The sequence below is a fragment of the Cervus elaphus genome, chromosome 14 (assembly GCF_910594005.1).
Source record: "Cervus elaphus chromosome 14, mCerEla1.1, whole genome shotgun sequence".
Lineage (NCBI taxonomy): Eukaryota > Metazoa > Chordata > Mammalia > Artiodactyla > Cervidae > Cervus > Cervus elaphus.
In genome coordinates, this window is record NC_057828.1 from 53,085,399 (window position 1) to 53,100,600 (window position 15,202).

Consider the following 15,202-nt stretch of genomic DNA (forward strand, 5'->3'; position numbering starts at 1 on the left):
CTGTACTAGTTCAGTCCTCTGAAAAGAGAAGCAGGTGCCAGGATGGGCTTCAGTGCATGAGGAAAAAGGAGGAAGCAGTGAGTGGGAGAGCCCTCAGAGTGGGACAGGAACAGGAGTATGAGGTAGAAAGAAGCCTGTTTCTCCAACCCTGACCCTGTCTTCCAAGGCCCTGGGGGGCAGGAGGGGCAACTGTCAGCCTAAGTTGGAAAACCCAGAGTGGTGGACTGAGAACACACCAATCATGACCCACTGAGCGAGGAAGCGCAACCACCCACACGGACTCCGCGTGTGGCTCTCCCAGCATTGGAACTCTCACCTGCCGAAGGTGAAACCCTGGGGTCGTTTTGATGAAGCCACAGTTTCAAGATGTCACACAAAGGAGACACACAAAATCTGTCCCTTACAGTTCCTGGTTGGGGGATGGACATGCTCTGTGAGCCAGGGGAAGGGCAGCTCTCCATCAGGTCACCAGCAAGCTGGAGATGGATAGCCCAGGGTAGCAAGCACCTAGAACTTATAAGGTGCTTGGGGCAGTGGTCACTGACTGTCAGCGGCTCGACTCTGGTCACTGTAAAAGGTGCTGGGGGAAAAGCAAGGCAAGAACTTGTGGTGGGGATCCTGAGCTTGAGTCCTCACCTAACTGTCCAGATTCTGTACACGAGCAGGGTTGTCATGCAGTAAAATGCCTGGGCAACAATTCAAAATAGCTGTTTTCTCTTCACACCTCTCAAGAACACCCCCCAGTGGCAAAGGCAGGGAGGGAGGCTGGGGCAGGGAGTTGTGACTCCCCCAGCCTAGTGACCCCCAACTCACAGTGGCCACACTGCCACTGGACAAGGCCCTTTCTGTCAGAGCTTAGGCTCTGGCCATAAACTCAGGTCCCGTGCAGAGCCCCAGCTCAACCACATGAGCATCGGTCCTGGGACTGGCCTCTGGCTACCAGCCTCTGTCCTGTGACTTGGGCTGAGAGTTAGGTGATCAGGTAGGAGAGAGAGGTTCAAGCTGGGGCCCCAGAGACCCTGCATCATTGTGACCAGCAGCCATTTGTATCTGGCCTGGAGGATCTGGTCCCTAGTGAGCTCTCAGGGTAGGGACTGTCTTCCTCCTTCCCTGAACACCCAGCAGAGAGCCATGGTGACCCCTCCTTCAAGGCCATCCTTCCTGGCTTCCTCAGATCACCTCTGGGGAAGCTGAGACCCAAGGGAAGAAGGCCCAGGCTTTGTTGAGTGGGCAAACCTCACAGAGCCCTCAGAGCCCAGGAAAATGGATGTCAACACCCCCCTGCAGAGGCTCACCTGAGGGTGGTCCCTGGCCTGGACTCAGGGACTTATGGAAAAACTGGCTCCTCCAGTCAGTGATGGACTAATGTGGCCTTTTCTTGTGCTGGTCCACTGAGCAAGGATGGTCAGATGGGAGAGACCTGGCAGATGGGAGAGTCCAGGCTCCAAGCCAACTTCAAGGAGGGCAGCACCCGCATCACTCTCAGGCTCCACCCTAGGTCCTCTCCCATCTCACTCTCGCCAGCGTGGGCCTCCTTCTAGTGGCCTCAAGTTTTCCTCCTGGTCGGAGAGGGAGAGCTGCTCTCCCCAGTGGCTGGACCCTTCACAGCCAGGGGGGCGCTGCTCCTCGTATCCCTTGCCCCACGGAGAACCCCACGCAGGTTTGATGGACAGCGGCTGGGAAAAAAAAAAATTCTACACCTGCTGCCGGAGGGCCGTGCCCCTGCGTGCGCACAGCTGCTCGCGCTGACCCTACTGTCGCGTCCACACGGGGACCCGCATACGCTTGGCCCGTGTGTCTTGGAGCCCCCGTGCGACCTGGCAGAGGGCGCGCCTACTCGGAGCTGACGCGTGGTGGGGGTGGGGGGGCAAAGTGACAGAGTGTCATCGGTTCCGGTCCGGACACAAGAATTCTCAGCTTCCCGCGTAGCCGCCGCAGCCCGTCGGTGTGACCAAGGCGCCGCCGGACTCTGAAGAGGTGGAAGACCGGGCTCGGGCTCCAGGCCGGGCTCGGAGCTTCCTGAGGGCCCCCACCCGCCTTCTCACCGCCGGGCGCGCCTGCCGCCCACAGGCCTGGAGCCTGACCCTGTGGACTGCCCCCCAATGCGCGTGGCGAAGGCCGGGCGCGCGCGCCCTGGGCTCCGGGCCTGGACACTGCAGGAGGCCCCGCCCCCTAGCGCGCCCCGCCCTCCCCAACCGCGCGTGCGTAGCCCCGCCCCCACGCAGCAGGCCGCCCGGTGACGTCAGGCCCGCCGCTCTCTGGTGCCCCCAGCGGCCGCTCGTAGCTGGATCCGCGGTCCCTTTAACGCGCGGCCCGAGGGGGCGGCGGCGGGGCGCACGGACGCGGCGGGCCTCGCGCCCTCCCTGCCTGCGTCCCGGGCCGGGGGCGCATGGGCGGCCGCGGGCGGCAGGACAGCAGCCGGGGTGCGCGCGGGGTCGGGACAGGGGCCAGGGCCGGGGCTGAGGCCGGCAGGGCGGGCGGGGCCGGAGCGGCCGGGCGGGGACGCGGGGGCCTGGTCGCGGCCGGGCCGGGAGCGGCGCGCGGGCGGGGCGCGGGCCGGCAGCGCGGAGGCGCCCGCGTCCGAGGCCCGGGCCGGGCCTGAGCGCCGCGCCATGGCGGAGACCAAGATTATCTATCACATGGACGAGGAGGAGACGCCGTACCTGGTCAAGCTGCCAGTGGCGCCCGAGCGCGTCACGCTGGCCGACTTCAAGAACGTGCTCAGCAACCGGCCCGTGCACGCCTACAAATTCTTCTTCAAGTCCATGGACCAGGACTTCGGGTCAGTGGGCCGTAGGGCCGGTGCGCGGGTGCGCGCGGCAGGCACCTGTCCGGCCAGGCAGGGCAGGGGATCCTGGGGCTGTGACCTGGGCGGTGTCTGCTCGCCCTGGTGCGTGTGTCCCACCTGTCTGTGCTCTTAGCATAAGACGCCTGGGCCCCTGACTGCCTGCCCCGGGGTCTGAGAGCACTGGACGGTGGGCGGAGAGCGGTCTTGGCTTCTCCATTCACCCTGGGCTCTGTTCTGAGTGTGTGACTTGCGGTGAAGGTCTGTGGTCGAAGTGGACCTCCGAAATCCCATCTTGGCACCTGTCAGACTCAGAGTCCACTGCCCCCTTTATGTGGAGGGTGGGTGGGATTCATGAGGCTTGGGGTCAGAAGAGTTTCCAAGCGTTGGGGGGAAGGGGTTAGGGTGGGGGTAGGGTGCCAGCCACCCAGTGGGTCTCCTAGTTAGCACAGGGGAAATGAGGTGATCCGGGCAAGGGCACACATCTGTCTGCCGGGGTCTGCAGGAGTTTCTGGAAGCTTAAAACAGCATTCTCCTGGCCCCCTTCTCCAGGGTCCTCAGGACAGGGCAGGGGCCAAGGGTCACTGGGCAACATGGGGCTTTATTCCACCCACCCCAGCCTTGGGGTTGCTGGCCACAGGGCCTGTGTCCCTGCTGAACCACATGCCACTTGGGTTCCTGAGAGCAGTGCAGGCCAGCTGCTGACTCGGGCAGCTTCTGGGTCAGAGTTCTCATGTCTGCCCTTAGTGGTGGCTGTCCCGGCTGAGGGGACTTCCTGCTTGTGCCGGGCCGGGCCTCTGGAATGGTGAGCGGTGAACTGGAGTCTGGCTGGACTCTCGAGCCCTGACCCAGCACAACCATGGGTAACCTGAGTCCCCCGCTTGGCAGTGCTGGGGGGGGGCACCCAGAGGCCGCCTGGGCCGAGCAGGTGTGCTTGGGTGCCCTTAGGCAGCCCGTGTCCTTGTCTGTGGTTGCGTCTTGGGACTTTGACATTGAGGCCATTTCCTGGATTCTGTGGTTTGCACTGACCCTGGGCAATTCCAGGTCTGGTCAGGCTGAGGCCACTTTGTGGCTCCCAGAGAGGCCTGAGGGACATGGCGGCAACTAGACTGTCTTATGCCCTCAACACCAGGGAGAGGCAGAGAACGGGGAATGGGGCCTTGACAGCCCCCAGCCCTGCTGGGCTCAGGTTAGGAGCTGCCCCCAGGCCAGGTTTCACAGGGTAGGGCATAGACTGGGGAGCCTGGTCTTTGACACTGGCTGTCCCCACCCCCCAAACCCCGCCTCAGCTGGTTGGTCGCCTACAGTCTCACTTTTCTGAGCCTGCTCTGCTTTGGCTGTGAGCATCAGATATGTGAAAGGGTGCTTTTGTTTTTTAACTTAGTTTATCATTTTAACAAAAATTACTGAAATCACACATGGTCTTTCACACACTGAGAGGAGTGTGTGGCACACTGTGTGCCCAGCCCCCCCAGGTTGCTGCCCTTGGACCATGATCTGGGATGCAGCCTGAGGGGCCTGACCCTCCTCCTGTGTCTAATAGCCACTGAGCTGCAGAGACCCCTGCCCCACTCGAGGTACACTCCCAGCAGAGGCTGTGCCTGCTAGAGGATTTTCAGGACCCATGGGTGCCCTGGCCCAGGAGGTCATGGTGGGCAGGCAAGATCTGGGTCTTGAAGCAAGAGTAGGAGTTCTTCAGGTTGTCTGAGCATGACTGGGATGTGGGGGAGGGAACAAGACCAGGATGGTAGGCTGGGCTGGGACAGAGGGAGGGATTGGGGTGACTCTGGAAGGTGCAGTGGGCATGGGCGGACAGAGCAGGGGAGGCTCATCTGATTCCCCACCCCCACCCCCAGACCTGTGATTGGTGGCCTGTTGGCCTCAGGGACCCTTGGAGGGGATCTGCCTCCTTCCTTCCCTCTCTTGAGATCTACCTACAGAGTTCCAGGTTCTGTTTATTCTGTAGAGTCATTTACTCAGTGGAATAAATTTCCTCTGGGAGTGTCTGATTAGTCACTCACACTTTAGTATAAATGAGAGTTAGTCTCACCTAGGCTACCTAATGGATATAGCTGGAGGTTGGAGAAAGAGGGGGCAGGTCCTGGCTGGGCTGGGGAAGTGGCCCCCTTATGAGAGGGGTGGTCTCAGATTGGGGACTGTGAGGTCCCTTGACCCTGCTGAGGCCTCTGTTCCTGACGTCTCAGTTCTTGGCCTCTCTGGCCAGGAAGGGAAACCTTCCTAAGTCTAAGGTGTGGTCATAGCCACTGCTCTGGCCGGGCCTCACTGTCCATGAGCATCTTTGGCAAGTGGGTAGAGCATCTTTGGCAAATGGGTAGAGAGTCCTGTGCCTCCCTCCCACTCTTGCTATGCAGGTCATAGCTGTGTGTCCCAGTGAAGCTGGGGAGGCTCTCAGAGCCTGTGCTGGGCTGACCCAGAGGTGCTCAGCGTTGGGCTGGGTGTGCAGCCGTGCTCACAGGCTTCCGCTGCCTTGTGGACTCCAGGCCTCCCTGGACTTGGCAGTGGCCCTGGGCCCTGCATCTCTGGGCCAGGAGCTCTGGTCTGTGGGGCCATCTGTCTGGGGGCCCTGGGGGCTGTGGTGGGAGCTGCGCTTGGCCTGGTCCAGGCGGCCTGAGCTCCCACTCTGCCCTCTGCAGCTCTGCCATCTGCAGTCAGTGACCCTGGTGTTGGGAGGTTCTAGAGCCTCACCCCCTGGAGCTTGTGGTCAGGCATGGAGGGTCTAGGGTCTAGACCCTTCACCCTGGAGCCTGCAGAGCCCAAGCCTGGTCAGGAGGCAGTGGGGGGACAGATGAAGGCTCTGTGGGAACTGAGGACCCTGACTCCTGGGGCAACCCTGTGTCTCTGAGGACATAGGTGGGGCATCCCACTGGGTCTCTGGGAGCCCAAGGGTCCCTCGGCTCCTGGCTCTGAGCAGGGAGCCCTGCTCTGTACGGGCCCTGCTCTGAGCAGATTCCTTGCTGGGGTGCGTCTGCGGGGGCGGCGGGTGGGGCTGGACAGCCCAAGTTCCAGGTTATCAGGGATCTCACCAGGAATCCCAGAGCTGGGGGCAACATGCCAACAGAGGTTCCCCTGGGTGGCCACCCTGAGGGTTCATGTCTTTGCTGACCACAGTTCCTGAGGTCTACTCTCAGGCTCAGGGAAGGCGCTCTGGATTGGGGGGCATTTCCCCAGGCTTGGTTGAGGCCTCCCCCAACTCCACCCCCAACCTCGTCCCTGTTCCTGGCCGTCACTAGGGATGGGCAGCACCGTGCCCCTGATGCTGGGCTTGCCCCTGGGGAGGGCGAGGCCTTTCCCCTCCCCCTCCCTCCTGGCTATCTTGACTAGCTGCTCCTCGATGCCCCGACCCCCGGGGGAAGGATGGGTGCCCTTTAGTTCTGGCCAGAAAGTGTATATCTCTCAGGCTGGGGAGGACTGGGGAAGCAGGGTCTCTGGGCCCTGGTGGGGGGCATTCATGTGTGGGTGGGCTGCATGGGGGCCTCAGGCAGCTCTGGGTGATCGATTGTCTGGAGGCACTGGCCGTGCAGGCAGTGGGGGTTCAGGGTACTGCCTGAGGTGTCCACCTCTGGGAAGCCCCATGGACCTTGTGCTGTGAGTCAAAAGGGCGGGGGTGTGAGTGCAGGGAGGGAGGGGAGGCTGCTGGTCAGGCCACCTGGGCTGTGAAGTGAGAACCAGGTTCCCCTTGGGTCTCTTGCTGCAATCACTCAGAGGTGGTGCTTGGGGCCCACTGGGCCCCTTGGAGGACTTGCTGCAACCCCCCGTCTCCTGGCTGCAGCCGGCAGAACCCCAGGTGTCCCTAGGCCACTGCAGGTCTTCCTGTGGTGACTCCTTCTGTGTGGTCTCCTGGACTGACTCTCGGGCTGGATCTCGGCCACCCCAGAGCTCAGCTCTGTGGTGCGTGATGGGCGCTGTGGACACTTTGTCTGTTCCTCACCGGGGAGAGGGGGTTCTGAGAAATGACTCGTGTCCATTGTTCTGTCCACCTCATCTGTGCCTGTGTGGCTGGCTTGGGAGGCATCTGATGGAGTCACCATAGGACCCTGGCAGAGTGCCCTCTCCAGGCTGCCCTGTCTCCTCTGTGCACTCTGCCCTGAGGTCTTGGGGTTCTCCTGGTGGGTGGGGTGGACCGGAGCCTTGCTCTCGGGGGCCTTCTTCCCCCTGCTGCTGCCTTGGACATGCTGAGTTGAGGTGTCTGGGCCCATAGGCCATGAGGCTACTTCCTGCCTGGTCTGCAGCTCCTGTTTCTACACCGGGCCCTCATCCCAGGTGTGGAAATCTGCGGTGCTGGGCAGGGCTGTGCTCCAGGGGCCTGCTGCCGGCCCTGCCCTGCCCACCCTGCTCCCTGGGCCTCCGGGAGGCCACAGTGTGGGATGTGTCTGGGCCACAGCACTGTCTGCCCTGCCCCATGGCCCTTCCCTGCTGCCCTTCTCACCCCTTAGAACCTGACTCCTGGACCTCCCCAACCTGTTTCTGACACCAGGGTCATTGGCTTCCTTCCAAGTTAGAGTTGCCCTGGGCCTTGGCCATCTGCCTCTCCTGTCCGTCCAGGCCCACCTGCTGGGGGCAGCATGAAGGGACAGGCCAGGCTAGCCATTGGGCAGTGGTAGAGCTGGTGACACTTGCTGACCTTCAGGGCCTGAGGCTTCTCCGTGGGCCCTGCTGGCCCTGCACTTGGCCGCCCTTCGAGTTGGGCCCGTGTTGTGAGTGGGGGTCTGTTTCTGTCTCCTTGGCTGGGCCAACAGGTCAGGAGGGTGGTGGCCCGCTCCTGGAGTGTGAGCTTGCGGGTCTGTGTGCTGTGCATCTCCCAGGGGGTCTGCCCACACCCCACTTGTGCTGAAGCCTGCTGTGAACTGGGCCCTGCCCTCACGATATGAAGTCTGGGGGAGTCACACAGAGCAAGGAGGACACTTGCATTTGTGTCTGGGCCCCATGGGCCCTGGGTGGGGTCCTTGGAAGGATGGTGACGGTCCCCAGAAGCGGAGGTGCTGGGCGAGGGCATCCGCACAGACTGGCATCTGGGTGTGTGGCCGGATGCCCCATGTGACCCACACCCCGGACAAACTGGGGGCCTTAGTCCAGAGCCCAGCGGTGGGAGCAGGCCCCAGTGTGGCTGCCTCACAGCTGTGTCTGCCTGCAGGGTTGTAAAGGAGGAGATCTCTGACGATAATGCCAAGCTACCCTGCTTCAACGGCCGTGTGGTCTCCTGGGTGAGTCCATGGGATGCTGGCGGAGGGCCCTGGGCTGGTGGGAGTGGAAGAAGGTACTGCCCGTGCCTGGTGCCCTGCTGGGGTCGCCTGGACGCTGGTTCCTGAACCCTGCTCTTGTCCACAGCTGGTCCTGGCTGAGGGCGCGCACTCGGATGCAGGGTCTCAGGGCACTGATGGGCACACAGACCTGCCCCCGCCTCTTGAGCGGACAGGCGGCATCGGGGACTCCCGGCCTCCCTCCTTCCAGTAAGGATTCTGGGGGGCTATGCTGAGCCCAGTGGAGCTGAAGGGCTTGCATCCTGCCAGCCTGTTGGAAATGGGGAGGGGCATCTGAACAGGGACCCACGGTCAGTAGGTGCTGGTCAGCAGAGGAGGGGCAAGTGGAGAGGCCCAGAGTGGGCCGGTGGGTAGATGGGGGCTCTGTTGGAATCGAGGTCCCACTGGACGTTGGGAGGAGAGGAGCTGAGAGGGTGTTTGAGGCATGAGTGGCCTGGCCGCCCCAGCCCAGCCCTCCTCGGCACAGCCCGAATGTGGCCGGCAGCCGTGATGGGATGGACAACGAGACTGGCACGGAGTCACTGGTCAGCCACCGGCGGGAGCGAGCCCGACGCCGGAACCGTGAAGAGGGTAATGAGGCCATGCCCTTGACCTCCCTGGGGCCCCCGTGGGCACCCCAAGCCCCTCCTGGCCCCCCTTCCAGTGGGGGTCCCTTGGCAGAGTTCCAGATCCAAATACCCTGGACCCTAGTGACCCCTCAGCAGCCCTGCAGTCACCCTGCCAGCTCCCAGGTGAAAGAGTGCTTGAGGTTGCAGGGGCCTCCCATGACTTCCAGGGGATCCCATGGCCAGCCCCCATCCCTGCTGTCCCCACAGCAGCCCGGACCAATGGGCACCCAAGAGGAGACCGGCGGCGGGAACTGGGGCTGCCCCCTGACAGTGCGTCCACTGTGCTGAGCAGTGAACTTGAGTCCAGCAGCTTCATCGACTCGGATGAAGATGACAACACAAGCCGGTGGGTGAGGGTGAGGGTGCAAGGTGGGGCAGGATGTGTGCCCTGGACCACACATATATGTATGCATGGGCGTGTGCACCTGGGCAGGAGACCCTGCTGGCTGCTCACTGTCTGCAGGGTGGGGATGGTTTCCCCAGGTTCAGCCTTGCCTCTGCCCCTTTGAGTTCAGCTATATGGGGGGTGGCCAGACCCTGACTCTGGGCCCCCCCCAGGCTGAGCAGCTCCACAGAGCAGAGCACCTCCTCCAGGCTCATCCGGAAACACAAGCGTCGGCGGCGGAAACAGCGCCTGCGGCAGACAGACCGGGTAGGTGCGGACTGCGCAGGTGTGGGCCAGGCAGGTGTGAACCAGGCAAGTGTGGGCCAGGCAGGTGTGAATATTGCAGGTGTGTGCCAGGCAGGTGTGAACTGGGCAGGTGTGAACCAGGTAGTTCCAGACCGGTCAGATTAGGGCCAGGCAGGTGTGAATCTTGCAGGTGTGGGCTGGCAGGTGTGAACCAGTCAGGTGTGGACTGAGCAGCTGTGGACTGGACGGGTGTAGGCTGGGGCAGGCAGATGAGTCCCACTCACAGCCCCTCACCTGGTGTCCCCTGCAGGCCTCCTCTTTCAGCAGCATCACGGACTCCACCATGTCCCTCAACATCATCACCGTCACACTCAACATGGGTGAGGCCTCTGTGGGGTGCTGGGCAGGGCACAGTGGTGGTGGGGGCACACCTGCTCACCACCCCCCTGCCCCTCAGAGAGGCATCACTTCCTGGGCATCAGCATTGTGGGCCAGAGCAATGACCGGGGCGACGGTGGCATCTACATCGGCTCCATCATGAAGGGTGGGGCTGTTGCTGCTGATGGCCGCATCGAGCCGGGTGACATGCTGCTGCAGGTGCGGGCCGGGAGAGCTTCTAGGGGGGGTGGGAAGAGCAGCACCCCCACCCACCATGCTGACCTCTTGACCCCAGGTGAATGACGTCAACTTCGAGAACATGAGCAACGATGATGCTGTGCGGGTCCTGCGGGAGATCGTGTCCCAGACGGGGTGAGGCATGTGGGGGTGAGGCGTGTAGGGGTGGGACAGTGGAGGGGAGGGGGCTGCCTGGGTCACCTTGTGACCCGCCCACCCCGCAGGCCCATCAGCCTTACGGTGGCCAAGTGCTGGGACCCAACGCCCCGCAGCTACTTCACCATCCCGAGGGGTGAGTGACCCCCTGGGGCCGGCGGGGTGGGGGTGGGGCACCTAGCCCAGCCTGAAGGGCCTCTTCTCTGTCCTGTGTTCCACTTCCCCCCACACCGTCCATCTGTCCGTCTGTTGCCATGCTATGGCTGCCCAGCGGATCCAGTTCGGCCCATCGACCCAGCCGCCTGGCTGTCCCACACGGCAGCGTTGACGGGAGCCCTGCCCCGCTACGGTACGAGCCCCTGCTCCAGCGCCGTCACGCGCACCAGCTCCTCCTCACTAACCAGCTCTGTGCCTGGCGCTCCGCGTAAGTGGCAGCTCATAAGGTTGGGAACCGAGGCCCTGGCCAGGCACTCACTGGGTGCGGTTGCCACGCCAGCCTTGAGTGTTCACGGTGCTGCCGGGTCCTCATGATCGGATGCGGGGGTGCCTGCTCCTGCCCTCCTCCCTGCTCTCTGTCCCAGCAGTGGGAGTGGGAGATGTCTGGAGGGGCTCAGCGAGCCCTGGGGTCTGTGTGGCGGGGGCAGGGAGAGGCAGGTGCCTGTGTGGGGCACTCACCCTGCTTTCCTGCCACTAACATGACTAACAGCCCCAGCTCGCAGGGGAGGGGGTAGAGGACGCCCGATATCGGCCCCTGGGGCTCTGGTCTGCAGGGCCAGGGGGCCTTTCCCTGGTCGGACAGGGTGGGAGATGAAGGTCCAAACGCCTCCCGCCCAGTGCCTGCTCCCTGACTCTGCGGGGCCACTCAGCGCTGTCCCTGAGCCCCACAGTTGCTCGGCCAGCAGAGCCTGGCCTCTGAAGTGGGGAAGCAGGCCAGGCCTGGGGTCTGTTCTGGCCCTGTGCCACCCGTCAGCCACTCGGGCTGAGGAGGGGGGCTGTGCCTTGCAGAGCTGGAAGAGGCGCCGCTGACGGTGAAGAGCGACATGGGTGCTGTCGTCCGGGTCATGCAGCTGCCGGACTCGGGCTTGGAGATCCGGGACCGCATGTGGCTCAAGATCACCATCGCCAACGCTGTCATCGGTGAGGGTCCTGCATCCGGGGGTGGGGGTGGGGCCGGGTCCCTGCCCGACTGTTGCCCGCTGCCACACAGGCGCAGATGTGGTGGACTGGCTGTGTGTGCACCTGGAGGGCTTCCGCAAGTGGTGGGCGGGGCGGGGGGTTTGGGGGGGAGTTGGGGAGGGTGTTGGGGGTGGGGGGTGGGACCGGGTCCCTGCCTCTGACTGCCGCCTGCTGCCACCCAGGGGCAGATGTGGTGGACTGGCTGTACGCGCACCTGGAGGGCTTCCGTGAGCGGCGGGAGGCGCGCAAGTACGCCAGCAGCATGCTGAAGCGTGGCTTCCTGCGGCACACGGTCAACAAGGTCACCTTCTCAGAGCAGTGCTACTACGTCTTCGGGGACCTGTGCAGCAGTGAGTGGGGCTGCGGAGCGGAGTCCCAGAGGGAAGGCCACCCTCCCCACCCTCACCCGCACTCCCTCTGCCCTCCCCTCTCGCAGATCTTGCCGCCCTGAACCTCAACAGCGGCTCCAGTGGGGCCTCCGATCAGGACACGCTGGCCCCGCTGCCCCACCCGGCTGCCCCCTGGCCCCTGGGTCAGGGCTACCCTTACCAGTACCCGGGACCCCCGCCCTGCTTCCCGCCCGCATATCAGGACCCTGGCTTCGGCTACGGCAGCGGCAGTGCCGGGAGTCAGCAGAGTGAAGGTGAGGGCCCCTACCTCCAAGCCCAGCCCCCTCCCCCACAGCCTGGCTCTGCCCTGCGTGCCCGCCCCCTGCCCTGCGCTCCCATCTGCCTTGTGCTCGGGCCCTGGGTGGCTTCTTCTGAAAGGGGTGAGTGGTCAGAGGCTGGGGAGAAGAGCCTAGAGTCTTCAGGGGTTGTGTGGGTGTGTTGGTGGTCCAGATGTGGCAGAGGCAGAGAGAGATGGTGTGGGAATGGGGGCATGGGATGTGATGGCCCAGGGTGGGGGAGCAGCAGAGGGGCCCTGAGACCCTCCCCCCAGCACCTGCAGCACAGCAGGGAGCAGAGGTGACAGTTCCGCAGATAGCCGCAGCCCGCTGCTGGGACGTGAAGGACAGCTGAGCAGGGGGGTTGGGGTGTCACAGAGGAGCACCTGTTGGGACACTGTCCTGAGGCTGAGTGGGGGGGACAGCAAGGCCCATGGGCACATGCCCCCAAAAGCATCAGGGGAGAGGTCTGGTGGGTGACTCGGTGGAACCAGAAGGGGACGGGGAGAGAGGACAGTGGATCAGGGGCAGCAGTGTCCAAGGGGAAGCATGTTGGGTGCTGAGGCCAGTGGACACATGCCCCCAGCGTCTGGGGAAAGGTCTGGTGGGTGGCTTGATGGACCCAGGAGGGGATGGGGAGAGAGAACAGTGGAGCAGGGGCAGCAATGTCCAAGGGGAAGCGTGTTGGGCGCCGGTGGACCTTGCACAGGCCCAGCTGGTGGTGTGGGTGCCTGGCCGCTGGTGTGTAACTCCTCTATCCCTTGCTTTGTGCTGAGCAAGCCTTAGACTGAAGGACTAGCGGAGCGGACCCTCGGGGCCGGTAAGCCAGGGTCCTGCTCGGCGTCCCCCTCCGCACATCCCCAGCCAGTGGGCGTCTTCAGGTTCCCAACATGTCCTGAGTGCCCAGGAGGGGCTGAGCTGAGTAGCCGGCCAGGGCTCTGGGGGCAGATGAAAGGCGGGTCTTGGGTGGGGAGCCCATGATGGCTGGCAGTGCCCCGGGCACACGGCCTCCTTTGGGCCTCTGTTTCCCAGCTGCAAGACCAGGCCCTCGGTCCAGGCACTGGTGTGAGGAGTGGGGATCGAGCTGGCCCTGGAGCATCCCTGCCTGTCTGCTACTGCCCCGCCCCTGCCCCACCCCGCATCTCTTCTCCTCTGCCTGCTGCAGCTGCTCCCACTTCCCTGGGCTGGGCCAGTCTGGCCCTCATGTCTGCATGGCTGCCCACCCCTACCTGCACCCGCTCAGGACCACTGGTGCTGCCCCTGGCGGTCCCGGCCATGGCCTTCTGTCTTGGAAGAGGGAAGGCCTAGTACTGACCATTACCCTTCCTCTCCCCTGTTTTTGACCTCAGGAAGCAAAAGCAGTGGGTCCACCCGGAGTGCTGGCGGGAGCAGCCGTCGGGCCCTGGGCCGTGAGAAGGAGAGCCGGTCGGCTGGAGCTGGGGGCAGTGGCAGCGAGTCAGACCACACGGCACCAAGCGGGGCGGGTGGCAGTGGCTGGCGGGAGCGTCCGCCTAGCCAGCTCAGCCGTGGCAGCAGCCCACGCAGCCAGGCCTCAGCTGCTGCCCCAGGGCTCCCCCCTCTGCACCCCCTGACAAAGGCCTACTCGGTGGTGGGTGGGCCACCTGGGGGGCCACCTGTCCGGGAGCTGGCCGCTGTCCCGCCAGAGCTGACGGGCAGCCGCCAGTCCTTCCAGAAGGCCATGGGGAACCCCTGTGAGTTCTTCGTGGATATCATGTGACCGAGGCGAGAGTGCCTTCAGCCCAGCCCTGCTGTGGGGAGGCCCAGGGTCCTGCTCTTGCAGGAGGGCCCTGCTCCTAGAGCTTGTGTGGGCTTGCCTTAGCAGCCATCGCAGGTCAGACCTGTGCTTGCTGCCATGGGGTCTGGGCCTGGACAGAGTGGCAGCAGGCTGGAGGGGAGGGGCTGAGGGCAGCCCAGACCACCGTGATCTGGATGGCGGCTCATCCACCCCTGGCTGGAGCTGTCAGTGCAGACCCTGGGCAGGAGGGGCATCTCCCTGTGTTCGGGCAGGTCTGACCCACCCCTCTTGGCGTATGCCTCAGGGACCCCAGCTTGCCCATAGAGCTGCGCACGGGGCCTCAAACTGAGCTGAGGTGGCCACTAGGCCTGGGCCTCACCGGGTTCACAGGCCCCACCCATCTTGCCTAGGCCAGGATTGGGGGGGTCCTCTCGGGGTTAGAATCATAGCCCCAAGGTCCCTCTGTGGCTGCCCAAGGTAGGGATCTAATTTATTTATTTATTGTCTGGCCTGTGTGCTCTGTGGGGTGGCAGCCAAGACAGCTGTCCCCTACCCCAGCCACCAGAACAGTTTCGTGTGTCCCCCCTGCAGGGACACAGGTCGTGTCTGGAGGTGTGCGGGAGGACAGTGAGGGGGAGGCGGCAGGATGGGGGACCCTGAGGAGCGAGGGCCACAGGCGCGCACAGCTGCTGCAGGGGCAGGGTTTAGAGCAGAGGGCGTGGCCAGCTCAGCCTTCCTCGCGATCTTGGGGTGGCCTCCCACCCACCCACGCACGCACACATGCACGTCGCTTCCGTCCGGCATCTCTGGCCTGCACATGTCTGCACTGTAGATACTATATCCAGTTGGGAGCGTCGTCCAGATAGTTAATAGAGCTGCTTCTGTGTAAATGCTATTTTAAACACTAAAAAGCGTTTAATTTTATGGGAATGATGTGTGACCTGTGTCTCTTCCCCAATTTAGGAGGTTGGGCTGCAGGGGCTGGGTCAACTTCCCCAGGGTCCAGCTGAGAACTGACCCAGGACTGGCTTGGTGCTGTCCTCTGGGTGCCAGCTCACCAAGGCCCTGCCCATAGCCGACCTGGCAGGCAGTCTTCTGTCCGTGGTGCTGGCTCCTGGCTCTGGGGTAGGGGTGGGGTGGCGGGTAGGGATCCCTGTGGCTGGTGCTGGCCATAGTGCTGACCCCCTCCCCACACCTGCCTGGGCTCTGTCTGTGGTGCTGGAGGTGACTGGCCCCCATTCTGCTGGCTCACTGGCCAGGGAGAGAGAAGGAAGCTGGGTGCCCCCTCCCTTCTGAGGAGGCCTCTGCCTTGCGCTGGGGCCCAGGTCAGGTATACACTCCTACAGAGAGGTTGAGAAAGCACCATCCACCTCCCAACATCCCACTCTTGTGATGCTTGGAGAGGATGCTGGGTGGGGGCCTCCACTGGGCCCAAGCAGGCAAGTGACACCCAGCTTTGCCTTCAGGTGGCCCCTGGGGTCTGCCCTGAGCACTCAGTGTAGCTTCATGGAGCCCCAAGAACCCTCTATGGG

General features: G+C 63.7%; 1 protein-coding gene across 6 annotated transcripts; it reads left to right on the plus strand.

The window, feature by feature from the left end:
• The first annotated feature begins 2,291 nt into the window (after positions 1-2,291).
• Positions 2,292-14,600, plus strand: DVL1 (dishevelled segment polarity protein 1). Of its 6 annotated transcripts, XM_043924251.1 has the most exons (16): positions 2,472-2,782; positions 7,938-8,007; positions 8,132-8,253; positions 8,531-8,634; positions 8,880-9,018; positions 9,231-9,324; positions 9,614-9,683; positions 9,761-9,900; positions 9,977-10,053; positions 10,143-10,210; positions 10,346-10,498; positions 11,080-11,211; positions 11,433-11,600; positions 11,687-11,893; positions 12,695-12,734; positions 13,264-13,398. In XM_043924251.1, exons 1-15 carry the CDS (start codon positions 2,613-2,615, stop codon positions 12,703-12,705), a joined length of 1,725 nt encoding a protein of 574 aa, XP_043780186.1. In that variant the 5' UTR covers positions 2,472-2,612; the 3' UTR covers positions 12,706-12,734; positions 13,264-13,398. The 6 variants fall into 6 exon arrangements, with proteins under 6 accessions (XP_043780181.1, XP_043780186.1, XP_043780185.1 ...); XM_043924246.1 differs by lacking the exon at positions 12,695-12,734 and having other exon boundaries at positions 2,292-2,782; positions 13,264-14,600; XM_043924250.1 differs by lacking the exon at positions 12,695-12,734 and having other exon boundaries at positions 10,346-10,423; positions 13,264-14,600.
• Positions 14,601-15,202: the final 602 nt, after the last annotated feature.